Below are 17,205 nucleotides of genomic sequence, written 5' to 3'. Positions count from 1 at the left end.
CGGCAAAACCTGCGCAGATTACAATCCATCCGAAAATCGTACGGAAAAGCAACCCCTAAAAAAATACTGGAAACTCCTCAATGGTTATTGTAAACTTAGGAAAACATGTAGTCAAATTGACACTGAATTGATACTGATACTCAAGAACTGTTGGGAATGATTTTTAATACATAATTTTTTTTTAGGCATTAATCGATGATATCTCTTATAGTTATGTTCAATGTGATATTGAATAGTGGATTATTTCAACCGTTTGGACGATTTATAGATGAAGTTTGAGTTTGTGAGCGATGCTGCTTGGCGACTGAAAGGCAGACGAGAGCCTTAGCGTTGGCTGCCGAAGTTTTGGGCTGTCGATATGCGGACATGCCGAAGGTGAGCCGTGTCTTGTAGTGACACCCCCTTTTTCTTTAATACGCCCTATTCTTAAGAAAGACTGGGTTCACCAAAAGATACCGATGATATTACCATCCTATATTACCTACTCTTTTGAGTTGCTATAGAAAATTGTACACATCCGTACTTAATGGGAGGCCGACATCTTCATTTGATTCAAATAATCTAATGTGAGAGAAACAGGTTGGATTCCGCGAGGGCTATTCGACAAGTTCTGATCTTGCGTGTTTTTTTTTTTTTTTTTTTTTTGTATATTCTCAATAATTAACACATCATTCTGTCCCTCAAGAGAAGCACGTGTAAAGTTGTTGTGCTTTTGTCGATTAAAGAAATAAACATTTGATGCTATAAATAGAACATCTTTGTGGTAAAAAACAAAAATGTTGACATATAACTTCAGTAGGAAAGTATCAAAAGTTCTGCTGAATATCAATATAAAGCAAAGTCACGTGTTTCAGTATATGACCGAGGTAAACCTGGTTGTTGCTGGTTTTTTTTTTTTTTTTTTTTTTTTTTTTTTTACTGCCAAATTGGTGTAGCTACGTCAAGTCTGTCGCCATTCCTGATATTCTCTATTTGGTTATGATTTCGAATCTTTCCTTCGTCATAGTTATAATGGTGTTAGTATCCTGCCTGCAAATCTTGCAAAAGATAATGCTGGTCCTTTAAAGTTAACATTGATAAAACCAAAGTCAACATAATTATTTTCAAGGTAAAATCAAGAACGTCTCTCGGTTCAAATATTATATGTCATGGAGAAAAAAAAATTAGAAGTGGAAGATGACTGTCCATAATTATCAATGAACAATAGTAATTTGTAATAACCATTTCAGCAAGGCACAAGCCAACAAGTTAATCATTAATGAAGCACGGAAAGATATGTTTCGTTTAAAAGATGAAATCACAGAGATCGAAGTTGCCAGTCGATATTGAATTGAACTTGACGATGAGCTTGTTTTACCAGTCCTTTATCATGGCTGTGAAATATGGGGACTAGATAAGAATCTAAAACAACCGCTATCACTTTATATGCGATACTTTAAAATGTTATTGAAACTCAGTAGTAATGAAGAAAACTGCATAATGGTGCTGGGAGAACTTGGAAAACACGATATAACTATCAAGGAGTATTGAAAAATGAATTATCGGATTTTGTATCAGAGTATAGTTCATGGCAAGTCTATCTAGTACTTAGTAAGCTTTTCTCAATTATGTTTGAAAACTTGAAAGTACTGTATAATCTATGTATTATATATATATATATATATATATATATATATATATATATATATATCCCCGTGAATCAAAAATGCGAAATGAATTTTAGAAAAGCTTGGTTTGGAGCATTTATGGTACATGCAATTATCAATGTTTGAATTACCGTATTTTCAAACAAGAGCTGAATCTAATCCACATTGCATTACAGACTTCCTTTTCGCTATGTAAGCTTCATTGTGTAACTCAAGATGAGGGCACCAAAGACCACTCCTGTCGAGACGGGAAGATATGCAAAATAAATGTACATAGAAAGGAAAATCGTTTATCTTCCCTCGGTAAGTCTAACGGTTAGGCGAAGAATTCCATTATCTATTTCAATGCAGTGTTTTTGATGACTCAAGAATGAAATGATAATTATATCAATAAGAGACATTTCAGAACCCTCCCAAACACATTAAAAGCGAATTATTTATTTGACTCTAGAAAACAGCTGAAAACCGTCAGTAAAATCTATGAATTTTGCATTGAGATAAGACTCCGCTTTTGATATACTCCATATACGGATTGTGAATCATATCGTAACTTTCACTGCTTTTGGCTTGTTTCAGCCAAAGCAATTTTTCTTTTAGGTTTTATCAATGTTTATATATAAACCAGTAAAACACTTATTTGCACACTCTTCTTTCTGTTTCCAAATGTAATATACCCAACCAAAGTGAATTTATTAATAAGTATTCATTTAAATTTTGTAAATAACATAAATTGTTAGTTATTCAATTTCATCAATGTTTTATTCCTCATGCATTGTGTTCCCCAATACCCTGGCATGGGTGACATGGGAAAAAAAAGTTGTCGTTGTCATTGTCATTGTCATTGTGATTGTGATTGTCATTGTCAGGGGGTATGGCCAGTAAGCACTCTGGACAGTGCCTAGTTGCCTATATACCTCATAAGCTTTTTTGGCATGTATGCAGTTAGAGTCATGAATGTTCCAAGCGTGCACGTTCTATCGCCGCTTGCTGTGTTGTATGAGTTGTGTGCATGCACGCGAATAATAACAGAGATTTTCCGGTACGGGTTTTCCCCATTCTCATACCAGTGCACACAGTGCGAATATCGTGATTAACATGTTATACTGTTTTCATAACTTGAAAATTGTATGTTATGCTGTAGTACATAAGGAAATTTGACTGATTTTGTGAAGATGGCGACCTTTGGAATAGGTAAACCTGCTCTAGGAAGGCAGAAACGGAAGCACCAAGAGGAGAGGGAACAAGATTCGAAGTCCACAAAGGTGCAGAAAATTGGGCCAGTTCAAGTTCGACGTGATCTCGCGGCCACCAAACGTAAACCTTTTCATATCGAGCCCATCCGCAGGTTTCAAATTCGCTACCCTTCCTTTCGGGAGCCAACTGAAATTGGCCATTTCTCTCTGGATGCAGACCGCCGGGTCCACTGCGATGCAAGATTCCTCAAAATCTACACTCATCCAAAGGACCCTAGGAAGACTAACTTTAACCTGAGAAAGGGTTACAAGGATTTCACCGACAGAGATGACGATGTAAAAGACCGACTAAACAGTCTGACAACTTGGATGCTGAAGAAGAGAAATGTGATATCCAGGCCAACAGAATCTCGAGAAACATCTGGTGCAGAAGGAAAGACGAATAAAGAAGAACAAATGGAAAGGTATATAACTTATCAGTAGTAACACTTTGGTGAACCCGAGCCCCTGCAGGGCTCCAGTCAGACCGCGCAACGTGCCTAAAATCAGAGAATCAAAGTAGGAAATGTCAATAATAAGGCCAAAGGCCACGCCGTTTTACGATGAAATTTCATGTCTCTTAGATTTCTTAGATTAGATAGATATTTCATAAACTCTTAGACAAACGGTATACAAATTATTCACTCCCCTGAAGTATAATTATTCTCTCTAAATTTTACAACGAACAAGACGGTTAGAGGGACGGGTAGCTCTTAAAACGGTCAGGAGCGAGCAAAATGTCACTCCAACGATAGCGAGTTTATCTGTTTCACGGCAAAAGCGCACGGGGGCGTACTGTCATATTTAAGCTGCAGCACACGGTAGGCCCTCTTTACAAACAGAGTACGAACTTCAGATTTGGACATTTTCAGGGTCCTGAAAAAAAAAAAACAAAAAAAAAAAAAACCAGTGTACATCAAAACAAAATCTGGTGTGGAATGTTATCAGGCCTATTTACCACAACCTTAAACAGCGAAAAGTCTTTAAGAAAAGCCTTCTAACTTTTCAAAATATGTCAAAATGAGCCAATTAGGGCAATTTTTTTTTTCAGTCTCATCTGATTTTTTTTATCAAAGTTTGAGAATGTACATTTATGAAACCGATGAGCACAACACAATAATATGACATTAGGATGAGGAAATGAAATGTATACATTTGAAAACTGTTATGACTCGTGATATTTAGGACACGTACAGTTTAAAAATTTCGGTTTGACACATAGGTAATATACATATTCTGTCCAAAAAATTTGCTCTCCGATTTTTTTTTCTCCTTTTTCATATAACTTCAGAGCATGAACAATGACATACCTTCTGCAAAGCCTCACTCATACCCTACACATACAAAGTATTTGTGTAACCCACACATTTAATTTTCAGGTATAGTGCACACTAAAATTTTGATAGGTGCAGTTCCGTCCAAGAGCGTCTTCTCCGAAAAATGACATATTCATTCAGTACTTCAAATAAATGCACATGTTTTCAATCCTGGATATGTTATTAACAGTGCTAGTAGTTGTTTATCATTGTCATAACGTCAAGATTTATTCATTTGCTTTCCTACATTTAATTTCCATATGTCAAAAAATATGTCCTCTCCGAATGGCAGTTTGTATATTGATGAACACGTAAATATGAGGTTTAGAGAATACATTTTCCTACCAAAATGTCTTTTGTTTAACAAACACACTCTACAACCATCACCCTGAGATGTTTCTTTGAATCTTCACTTTTCTAACTCCCATTGATTCCTTCAAATATTATTAAAGTAGTGAAGAACACTCATTATTCCTTGTTTTCTTTTGGTATGTACACATTTTTTGTTCATATATTTATCACATAATCGAATACTCACAGAGTCCTTCTGGGATAGCTTCATTGATATCTATATGATAGTATGAAATAATTTTGAAGATGACAATTATTTTGACACATTTACCATATCACTGTGAAAAGAAAATGATAAAATGGAGACACCTGCACAAGAACATTGAAAAAAGTCTATGGTTATGTATTAAAAAAAAAACATTTATATAAAGCAAATAATTGTACTAGTATTCACTCAAAATCACAAAATATATTATTTTGGTACACAATATTATACAATGGATGCTGTATGCTCCAAAATATGAGAGTGCAAGACTTAGTTTTCTTCTAAAGTGACAAAAAGAACTGATACTCTTTGCACAGCTTTAATATGTTTTTAAAAATCCAGACACATCTAACAGCTTCAAACAGATTTCATTCCTCTCATACCCCACCATTAACTTTTTCCCCTTTTGTGCTAGGTTGAATGCTGACTTTGTCACATCGAGAGGTCACATGACCAAGTTCCTCTGCACCCCGTACGAGAAACGGGAGGGTTGGGCCATGGCCGTGACCCTTTTCAGAGGCACTTACTACATCAGCGAAGTGGAGACAGAAGAAAAGAGGAGACGGCGAGAAGCGATGTCGGAGAAAGAAAAGGAAATGACGTTCTGGGGATACAAGTTTGAGCAATATGTGACAAGTGGTAATTCAGGTGTTTTCTTTTTTTTTAAGTTCAGCAACAAGAAAGAAATGTACCAAATTGACGGCTAACATCTATTTAAAAAAAAGGTTAAACTATAAATTCGAATCAGAAAGTGAAAAAAAAGGCGAGAATACAAACCTTATTTCCCTTTCGGATTAACCAACCATCATAATAACGAACCTTATTTTCACTATCGGATAAACTAACTTTCAGAGTAAGAAACCTTATTTGATTTTTTTTTTCCAATTAACGAACCTTCGAATTAATGAACCTTATTTCATTGTCGGAATTACGAAATTTTGGAAGAATGCACCATCGAAAAAACGAACCTTTTTGCATTGTCGGATTAACGAACCTTCGGAATAGCGAAGCTTATTTCTTTTTCGGATTAACGAATCTTCCGGAACGAAACGAGTTTTTGCCCCCCCCCCCCCCCCCCCAAAGTGCCCCCTGTAACAAATAATTAATCACTGATTTAAAGACCAAAATGAACAATAAAGGCATATATCTTGTCTAAATGTTGTAATTTCATAACTGAAAATGCAAAAATTTTCGCCCCTAACGGGGCGAAAATTATAATACACTAACAACATACATTATTGTATCTATACACTAATTGTAACTTATGAGTAAATTCAGTGTATAGATGGTAGCCTCGTGTCCTCTAGTGTGCCCGCTGAAATATACCTTCTTTGCTTTCTAGCAGTATAAGAATATTTTTTATTGTTCGAACGATGTGATCACGTTTAAGCTTTTAATGAGTACATTTCAGATAAATTGCAAAGTGAAAGTGGCTCGCTCATTCTGCTTATAGTAAGATGAAAAGTTTTCATAAGTTATTATCTTAGTCCTTCGCAGTGATTTCTTTTACTATGTTTAATTCCTCAGAAATTTAATTTAAAATGCTCTGCAAAAGCGACTTTTATACTCTGTTTTTTTTTTTTTTTTTTACAAAAAGTCCCTACCGTGGGAGGGGGTATCCCCCCTCCCGCACCCTCCTCCCGCTCGCCGCCCCCGCTGGGTCGCTTCGCTCCTTCGCCGAGGATCTCGCACCATCACATTATCAATGTACTCCGGTATGTTATGATCATAGTCCTTCCAAATGATTTTTTCAATATGTTAATTCCCTAGAAATTTGCTTTAAATTCTCTATAAACGCGACTTTTATACTCTGTTTTTACAAAAAGTCCCTACCGTGCACACAGAGAAATTACGGTTCTAATTTGCACCCTAGAGGGTGCATATCGTTGTAACACCAGCGGCTCCATTTAGGGTTCTATTTTGGGGGGTGCTTATTTAGCACCCTATATTTAACACCATATATGGTGCATATTTGCACCCCTCCATTGGGTTCCCTTTTGCACCCAATAGGGTTCATATCGTTGTAACACCAGCGGCTCCATTTAGGGTTCTATTTTTAGGGGTGCTTATTTAGCACCCTATATTCAACACCCTATAAGGTGCAAATATGGACCTCTTTACAGGGTTCCCCTTCTGCACCTCATACCTGCAACCATTATGGTTCATACTGTTATTGTTGTAATTTTGCACCCTATGGGGTGATAAAGTCACCGCAATATAGGATGCAATACAATTTGCACACGTCTCTATATAGGGTTACCTTTCTGCACCCCATATGGTGAAAATTATAACCTTTTTTAAAACCAAAATTATTATATACTGGATGCATTCACTGACTTCACAAACAATTACCTAAGGTAACACTCCAGACATGAAGCAAAATAGCATGCATAGATTTACACACAGTTTCTCAATCAATTAAATCCACAATCTTTCGAAAACTAAAGTCAGAGACTTCAATTCAACAACAAATAGAACATAAACATGATGAATACAGTGCATACTTATATATAAATTATTAACATTTTATTATATGTCTCATGGAAGAGGGACAAGTTAACAGCGGTTTTCTTTTTCATGGTTTACTTTAAAATGAACATCAAATATACATTGTATTTCTACAAATTCTCAAACGAGATGCATATTTTGTCATAAAAAGGGCAATGTAAATCAAAAATGTATGAAATTTGGTCAGTACATTGAATAAGAAGAAAAATATTCGTTCTTTCCATCAAATGATTACTTTTTTTTTCTTTTAAAGGAAGTTACCACATTGACAAAAAGCACTAATTCTTTTTATACAAAAAAATCCCTGAAGCTTGTGCAGAGTAATAGTAAACTATGTGACAAATATCTTTCACATTGTCCTTCTACTTCTGGAATGGATCATAGATATGTACCTTGAATTTACCGGTACATCTTACGGTAATCAAAAGCACCTTTATGACGCTCTTAGACATTAACAGCGATATGTCAACTCTGATTTCTCGTACACAAGTTATTGCCAAAACAATGAAGGGTATCTCAAAGTTCTGTCATATATATTTGAAACTCACTACTTGTACTGACATATTCCATCCAATTCCAAGCTTGAGAGCTTGCGAATGTGTCCCATTATACAATTAGTATACTTCACATTTTGTTTTTCATATACAATTACACCAATGATAAGAAAGGTGAAAAAAAAAAGAATCAAAAAATGAACATCTAAATTTGGTTACTTTTTATGCACACAGCTAAAGATATGTCCCAGTTATAAATCTCGGGCAGAATAGCACATCTGAAAACACTTTTCATTGCATCAAATTAACATTAACAATTCCACACAAAAATTAATGTTACCTCAGAAAGGGAAAATAAGGTTAACCAATCAGTGGTATGACAAACTGGACATAAAGAGGAAGGAATATGTCTTCAGTGAGACAAGTTTAAAAACAAATTTTTTTTTTTGATACATTGTTTTGTTTTGTTTTTTCAAGCGATGGAAACAAGAAGCACATTGTACTCAGTAGACCATAAATATAATTACACAATGTATGCAGTTTAGCCCCAACATTCAAAATATTGTAAAGAGCAGTCGATTTTTCACATTTATAAAGCAGGTATTGGTATTGGCACCATCACAAGCATAATGATCAGGAGCAAAATATATTATTATTACTATTATCATCATTATTATTCCTATTGTTATCATCATCATCATTATTATCATTATTACTATTACCATCAATATTTTACAGAGATTTATGATCATGCATGAGAAATACCTCAAGTGTTGATGTTACAGTCTCACAACTCTTCCAATCATTTGATTTTAACACTTAATTTTCACCAAACCTTACACAAATATATCAGCACTTTATACAACCTACTTAAAGAAAGCTTGAAATCATAATCAGAGTTAGAGGGCAAGTCCACCTTCATATAGACCTACATGTGGATTGAGTGAATGCGCAGCAATAAGCCAGTCCGGAGATAGCTCATGTGCACATAGGTACAAATGACCTTTCATTTTTCTCAGTTGGTTAGGCACTTCACTCAATGCAAAGTGACATAATGCAGCAGCTTGCCCACCATAGCCATTTATGGAACTCATATTCAAACAAAGAATGAACCTAACCAGTGTAGATGAAGTGACCAGTATGGTTCGTCAATCAACACTTAGGGAATCATCTATTTTATTAAGTGCTGTCTTGAATATGTTAACAAACTTTTTTTGTGTGTTAACATTGCCAAATACCAGGCTTGCTGTCAAGTGGATGTACTGGCAGGCACCATTTATAAGGATTCCATGAATAATCCTAGCATTACAGATGCTTATCTCAGTGAAATTAAAGAAACCAACCTGTCTCTCGGTACAAATGACCTTTTTCTGCACATGCTCAAACTGGTACCCCGAACTGGCTTATACTATTAGAACACATCAGAAAAAAATTGAAAAGCGGACATTCAGTTCAAAAGTTGATAATCTTTAAATCATTTGTGCAGTCGCAGCAGAGTGAGAAGAGTTTATGATGTCGCATGCATAGAACAATTCAAGGAAAACCTAAAGAGAATTTCACATTTTTATTTTTTTTTTAGGAAAAACATGCACATTTCCTTGACAAGTCACTGACGTATGTAAGGGCAATGATAATAGTTTCTGCCTTCTTAAAGAGTGAAGTCCAGTGTTCTTTTATATGCATAAAAAGTAGATATGATATGTTGAGCTTTCTCAGGTTTTGGAACAAACTCTATTTTTCAATCCTTATATATATAAAGGGTTTGTGAGAAAATCATGCTTTTGTCAAGTGTCACAAAGCTACTCCACTTATGACATTGCATTGCCAGAGATTGCCCAAAATTGACATACATTGTGTGGCTGTCTACTACAAAAAAAAAACATCAGGCGACTTATTTTTTTTCCCTACTTAAACAATCAATTCAAAGTGTGCATGTGTTGTTGAAGCACTGAGGCTATCGATGGTGAAGAAATAACTAAAATATGAACAATACAAACTATCCCCATCTAGTATGAAATATAATGGAAAGCATACTTTGAGTATTTCATATCCATTAGCAGATTCATATTTTCATCCATAATCCACCCTCCCCCCCCCCAAACTGCAGATTCATATTTTCATCCATAATCCACCCTCCCCCCCCCCAAAAAAAAAAGAGATAAAAATGAATAGAAGTCAAGTTCTCTTTAGACTGTGTTTAAATTTGTAATTTGCAATGTTCGTTCTCTTGTATTTTTCTATTATATATTTCTTTAGAGTATTCTTGTTAATATTCAAGGCCAGTGCATTCTAAGAAAGGGAATAACCTGACAACAGTTTAGAAGACAGAATAAATAGTTACTGTTATCTATGAAATTTTCACATTTTCACATATATTTTGCAAAAAAAAAAAATGCTAATCTTCATTTCATGGAGTGGCTTTATTCTCACCCTCGGCTAAAAACAGGGAGGTGATTACTTTCTGGATTAAAATGGAAAGATGTTTCTAGAGCCGTGGTGTTTAGCAATTCTAATGGGGGGGGGGGGGATTCAATGTGGCCCGTCTCAAATTTTATATGGTTTAAACATACATGACATATAGGAGTCTCATTATTATGCCTCCGCCCTGAATGGTGCCGGAGGCATATGTTTTCAGGTTGCCTGTCTGTCTCCCAGTCTGTACGGATGTATCTACGGAAAAATTGATGGGCTTTCATCAAACTTGGTTCAGGGATACTACATGATGCTGATGATCTTATTGGCTTTTGCACTATATCTGCTAAAAGTCAAAGAAAATTTGAAAATACATTTTTTGCTACTTCTCTAGTCAGGGAAATCGGTGCACTCGTGTGTACTGGTTGGTTGGCGCATTCAGTTGGGTACAGCAAGGTTTCATCCTCTGCTTTCACAGGAAAGCCGACTCCCAACTTCTTGTTCTCGTAGTCAAGGTATATCTGCTCCTCTGCTTCAGCAACCTGCAGCATGGTCTTCATAGCTAATCTCATCTTACGCTGCATAAAGTCGAAACTCCACGAGCTCTAGTTTTTGATGCATTTCTATAGCAGCTGCTTCAGCTGCCAAATAGTATGCCCTTCTGGCCATCACTCTCAGAACAACTGGCATGGCTTCCACACTGACTCAACGAGGAACCAGGATTGACATCCTGAACATCTTCCATCTCCAGCTCTGGCATCCTATATGGCTCACCAGTCTCTCGAGGTTGACCTGCATCACTCATCCTGAAGACCATTATTGAACCTCATGCATAGTGAACTCGATGATAAATAATCAATCAAACACAGGTCCCTTTGGCCCAGTATGAGACCAAGCTAACACCATGCATCAGCATGGATCAGCAAGGTTCAACCTGTAATTGAATAAAACAAAGTTCAACATACAATCAATATTGGAATATCTACCTGCTAAAGTATGGGATCAAGTATTTGTACTTCTGAAGTGATTTACCGTTTACATACCTTGTTTGTGTGACTTATTTTATGTCATGTCTAGCACATGCAACTTCTCCAGTGGATATTATCTAAATTCATATATCGTGTATCATTGCTTATGCTCTGTGACTATGGCATTGCTAATTTATAAACACACATTCTATTTTCGTTGATAGACAACAAGGAGTCAAGGCCAACCTAAATTTTCTGACTTCAATCTTCATACATGTCTTAAATTCTCCTAAATGAACCAGGAACACTATTTTTCTTCATTAGGCACATTATACACGCCTACATCGTTCTTTCTGTCAACTTCACAGAAACCAATATCCAACTGAGCCTCAACTCGGCTCAAACGTAATAATTCCCAGTACTGAAAATGATGCGACTATATCCGGTCACCTATTTACGTACGTACCTTGGTAACTGCGTCCAGCAGCCCCATACGCATAGCGTAATTACGCTATGCATAATATGGGGCTGTTGGTCGTAGTTAGTACCTTGGTTGAGGCTTTCCGTATTAACGTGCACTTTCATTGACTTATTCGCTATGCTTTACTGTATGTATGATCGCACTTCTGACAAGTTAGTACACATGTACCTCGATACAACTCTTTCGCATCAGTTTTCACCACTCAGCATTCTATGAGCATAATTCACACATATCATCGATTACTGTGAAATATTTTCAACGGAATTACAGTACAATTATCTACTCACAACGTTTGGCTCATCAAAGAGATTAATTCATCATCCCAACCTCACGGTCGTCTGTCCATTCCAAACGAGGAACGTCAGTAGTATGCACGTACGTATACCGCGCGACCTACGGCGTGGCGTGCGCATGCGATTTTAGCTTTGCCATTGACCAAGTGCTCAACGGTCCACGCGTGCACGCATAATACGTGTACTTGTACTCGTTTGCTTTCTATGATAACGTCATTGAAATGATATTCTTGATCCCGGTGCGAGAAGAAAAAACAAATGTTTAATTCAAGTAGTAATTTTTTTAGTACAGTATTACTGATGACACTGTTACTCTTTAACAACGTATAGTTATATTTTCAAATAAAAATATACGATAATATCCAAAAACAGTGTGGCATTTTAAGCAAACACCATTCAACGCCCACATGTCAGCTTTCGGGAAAGACTATGGAATGGTTCCAAATTCGAACCCTTAAGACTTGGCTCCCTTTAGGGTTCGGATTTGCACCTCTACATCCATCCCGAACCCTATATGGTGCCACTTAGTTAGATTTGCTCGTAGGGTGCAAATAAGAACCCTAATAGAACCCTAATTTCTCTGTGTGTGGGAGGGGGGTATCCCCCTCCCACACACTCCCCCCGCTCGGTGGCTTCGCTCCCTCGCCGAGGATCTCACACCATCACATTATTATGTACTCCCGTATGTAATAATCATAGTCCTTCGCACTGATTATTTTTCACTGTTACTGTTTAATTCCTTAGAAATTTGCTTTTAAATGGTCTATAAACGCGACTTTTGTACCCTGTTTTACAAAAGTTCCCCTACAAAAGTTCCCCCCCCCCCGCTCGCTCGCTTCGCTCCCGCGCCGAGGATCTCACATCGTCACATAAATGTGCCCCCGTTGAGATTTTGCCCCCTCCCCCCCCAAAAAAAAACAACAACAAAAAAACAACAACAACAACAACAAAAAAAAAAAAAAAAACAAAAAAAAAAAAAACCAGAAGTGTTCCGGCGCGATTGTTCCGGAATAAGAACCTTAAATCATTCTCTCAATTTCAAACTTTCAAAATAGCGAGTCTCGGGAATAGCGAACCTTCGGAATCACCAGCAATCTGAATAACGAACCTTCGAAATAAACCTTCTGAATAACGAACTTTCCGAATGACGAACCCGCTTTGGAATAGAGAACTGTATAATCGAATCTTTAAACATCACTTTTAATACATGCGTTTTCAAGCTCCCTCTTCAATGTAAAATTAGATGAAGATGAATATAGCATCACATATTATAACATTGCTTTTTCAGCGTATGATGAGTACTCATTAAACATCATACAATGTGCGAATGATTGGCGTGTTTTCATCATTATTGTCCGCCTATAACGAAATTTCGATATAACGAAAGAAAACTGCCATGCTGATCCCGAGGACTTCGTTATAACGGGAGTGCACTGTATAAAGTCTCGTAGGATTGTTTGATTTGAGCAAATCTATTTAAGCCCACATCAGCGATACTTACGCATTATGGCTAATGTTGACATTCAGGGCACGCATGATTTCAATTACCCTCACAGATGATGGGAAGACGGCCTCCGTTGATACCTCAAAGCCCGTGAACTGCAACGAGGCTTTCTGTTGTGTGGTTCAGACCAAACTTGGCTCTCACTCTTTGATCTACAATGGAGAGGTGGACTGTAGAATCAACCGACCTGGTGCCGAACCACCAGCAAACTACGTGGAGCTCAAGACATCTAGAAAATGGTACACCGACAACAATGAGAGGAACTTCTACAGGTATAGGAGATGCTATAGCGTAGTTTTGGTGACACGATTATTTTGCTCCTTCATGCGACATTGGTCCATTTTCTCCAAGGACTTCGGGTTAAGGTTGTGGTTGTGATAGGTTTTTAGGTTTACAGTGTGATGTGAGGACTAGGATAGGGTTCAGTTATAATGTTTGTGGGTAGAATTTAGATATATTCATTCATTATTTTAAAACACTATTCACGGGAGCAGTTTTCGCAAGAATAAATGTCATGGCTAAAAGGCAGTTTTATATATTCGCATGTGTGGGACTGAATACATCATATATATCATGATCTACCATAATATGTGTCGGGATTTTTTCAAAATACATGTACAGCACTCTCAAGACAAAAGAACAGCATCTTCTTAAAAAAAAACACCCTAAAACAACAAAGAGCTGAAACAAATTAGCAAAACAACCACCACACATTCAGCGTGCATGACCGGAAATGGAAAAAGGACAATGGCAAGCTATGAGGGGCAAAAACACATCAAGATTTGGGTAACAAATTCTATACACAATCTATCTCTGAACACTGTAAAATCATTAAAAAAATATGAGGAATGATTAAAGTGGAATTCCAGTGCAGATGAAAGTTAGTCTGAAAAGAAGGAATAGCATTTTCTTAACACAGCAATGAAAAATTGATGAAAATCGGATGAAAATCATGAAGTTTTGACAATTTGACGTTTTACTTATTGATCAGTTGATTCTTCAGGAAACGCTACTTGAACTGTAAATGTGAATATACAAATTGTGTAATGATTTTTTTTTTTTTTTGTACACGATCAATGGAAATTTAGCAGTTGATGATATTATCAGCCCACTCATTTGCATATTGATATCAACTGTAATACGAGAACTTGTCTGCAGAAATTAGCGAACTTCACAATTTCATTACTTCCCTATATAATTCTCATCCAATTTTGATCAAAGTTTCACATTTGTATTTGAAAGATTGTACTCTTTCATTTCAGACTAACTTGTAACTCGTTATGATTATTTACTTTTTTGTTGCCATGACAAAGTGCATTGTTTTTTATGACATCATTCGTGCATATACTTTATTTATTGTTATTGTATCTGAAAAAAAAAAACTGCCCTTATGAGACGAATGAAAGACAAATCGACAATTTGTACCGCTTCATGAATCATGTTCTGTTTTTTGGTGTTTTTTTTTTTTTTATTATGGAAATAGATAAACTATTGAATTGAAATTGAAATTGAAATTGAACTGGACTGGAGTCAACACAAGCAATTTGGGGATGCAATATGGATTATATTCTCGGCGTGTATAGAACATTAACTTTTGTTTATTATGCAATTTTCCTTTTCTTCTTTCTATACAGATACAAGTTGCTTAAATGGTGGGCACAGTCCTATCTTCTGGGCGTCCCTGAGGTTGTCTGTGGCTTCCGAGATGATGACGGTGTGGTGCGTCATCTGAAGTCATTCATGACATCGGACATGCCCAGCAGTGCTCGCGTAAGTTTAATTTCGAGTGATGACGAGATGCTATATTACCCTGCATGGGCTCTCATACCGATGTGCATTTTCCATTTGTTGTCATTTACTTTTGTGGTAGGGTCCATGGTCAAAGTGTGGAATTTACCCTGCCTGGTGCAATTTTAATTCAATTTCATCTGCTTTTGTGATGCGAAGTATTGTTAATTTCACGTATCTTTCTTTGTTACTACATTGTAATGATATTTGTGTCATTTTGTGTATGAAAATGTTTTGCATTATTGGAAATGAAATAAATTAAGTGAAAAAATGAAAGAAGTGTAGCCTATTGTACTTGGGTGCAGTCATTCTTGGACCAGAAAGAAAACCAATAATAATTTTCATGAATAGCTAAGTACTGAGAAAATAAGAACACTGTGTCGCTGAGTCTTCTTAACAAAATGTATGGATGTGAATTTCATTGAGACCGCGGACCAGCGAAAAACAAGTGATCACACGAAAGTTTCTACTTCCGCAGTGCCGTGCTGGTTAAACAAGACAGTTATTTTGGAGTCAATTCATTAGACACAAAATGGATTAAGAATTCGTCAATTTTACTTACTGCTCGGTTTATAGTCATTTGGTTTGTCTGATCTTATTTTACTCACACAGGGGGCTTGGGATGGCGCCGTCTGCTGCAACTTTGCGGATCAACTGCTGTCTTACATCAAAGAAATCGTAAAAATCGATAACCCAAGGTAAGACAGGGGCAGGGTTAATGACGGACCACCACTTTGATGCATCAAAAATGGCAAGCAAAACCCGTAATTCTTAAAATCAAGCAAAACCAACTGGACTGTCACCAAGATAGTACGGATCACAAGTTTCATGCCTGAGCTGGAAGTGAATTTGTGCGGTTCAAAAAAAAAAAATAAATAAATAAATAAAAAAATCAAGGGTCAAATTCTACTAGATACCCATCCCCCCCCCCCCCCCCCCCCCGGGTCCCCTCCGGAGATGGAGGTATCATTGACCCTTGACCCCCCATTAGAAAACTTTACAATATTATACATTAATATTTTGTAATTTGTGTGTGAATGTGTGTGTGTCTGTGTGTGTGTTTGTGTAAGTATAATAAACGCATAATACGTGTGTTTAATTGTGAACTCACCACGCCTACATACATCCAATAATAATTGGCGCTAATACACGTACATTCTCTTTGCGTGGTTTCAGGGTGGTGTACATGCTGGAGAGGGCCCCAGGTTCGTCCGAAGTGACCTGTGTCCTCCACGAGGATGGGACAGAACAGTTCCTCACAGAGGAATTCATCTCAGCCTTTCGCTAGAAAGAGCAGCATCCAGGGGAAGAATCCATTGTCACGTCACGACAGCTGACGGTATTTTGTTTTGAAACTTCTTCCCTTAACACTCTGTGTACTTTGGGAGTGCCAATTGGCACAGAAAACCCCATAGTGATGTACACACTGTCTAAAGTCCCCTGGGACGGAGGAGGTTACTGCTGCAACCATGAGGAAGTGGGCATTATGTTAGTTATACCATGGGACGAATTCTGCAGCATATAAGAACTACGCAGGGAGCTCTCTGGAACTACCGTCCATGACCCTTCCATGGATACCATTCCACCCTACTGCCGCTTTTATACTGCCCTTTTACTTTGAGATGAAACTTGTAAGAGTGACTTGTGTGAGGTTGAAATTTGTGTGAGTGGATTCGTGTACCAGTAATTGTCGGACTGCAGAGGTAGCTGCCGGTGAAATGTGTCCATCAAAAGTATAGGGCCTGAGGATGGATGGATGGATGAATGAATGGATGAATGGATGAATGGATGGATGAATGAATGAATGAATGAATGAATGAATGAATGTGGGCATAATGTTAGTTACCTTCATTCTGCAGCATTCGTAAGAACTACCAACCATGACCCTATACCATTCCACCACACTGCACTGCCACTTTTTTTACCGCCCTTTTGCATTTGGATAAAACTTGTGAGTGAATTTATGTACATTGTACCAGTATTGTCAGACTGAAGTGGTATGCCGAA

The 17,205-nt window shown here is 37.1% G+C and overlaps 1 protein-coding gene across 1 annotated transcript; it reads left to right on the top strand.

The window, feature by feature from the left end:
- The first annotated feature begins 2,818 nt into the window (after positions 1-2,818).
- LOC140238603 (decapping and exoribonuclease protein-like) lies at positions 2,819-16,486 on the top strand. The gene is made up of 6 exons (XM_072318504.1): positions 2,819-3,303; positions 5,166-5,389; positions 13,463-13,682; positions 15,045-15,180; positions 15,811-15,896; positions 16,375-16,486. Exons 1-6 carry the CDS (start codon positions 2,819-2,821, stop codon positions 16,484-16,486), a joined length of 1,263 nt encoding a protein of 420 aa, XP_072174605.1.
- Positions 16,487-17,205: the final 719 nt, after the last annotated feature.

This window comes from Diadema setosum, chromosome 15 (genome assembly GCF_964275005.1).
Source record: "Diadema setosum chromosome 15, eeDiaSeto1, whole genome shotgun sequence".
Classification (NCBI taxonomy): domain Eukaryota; kingdom Metazoa; phylum Echinodermata; class Echinoidea; order Diadematoida; family Diadematidae; genus Diadema; species Diadema setosum.
Note: the sequence above shows the minus strand (reverse complement) of the source record. Positions and strands in the feature narration are given on the sequence as shown.

Bases quoted from the DNA above. Each gene is read 5' to 3' on its own strand.
- LOC140238603 (XM_072318504.1), top strand. From the start codon at position 2,819: ATGGCGACCTTTGGAATAGGTAAACCTGCTCTAGGAAGGCAGAAACGG. The intron at 3,304-5,165 runs GTATATAACTTA...CTTTTGTGCTAG, and splicing joins AAAGAAGAACAAATGGAAAG to GTTGAATGCTGACTTTGTCA. The intron at 15,897-16,374 runs GTAAGACAGGGG...GCGTGGTTTCAG, and splicing joins GTAAAAATCGATAACCCAAG to GGTGGTGTACATGCTGGAGA.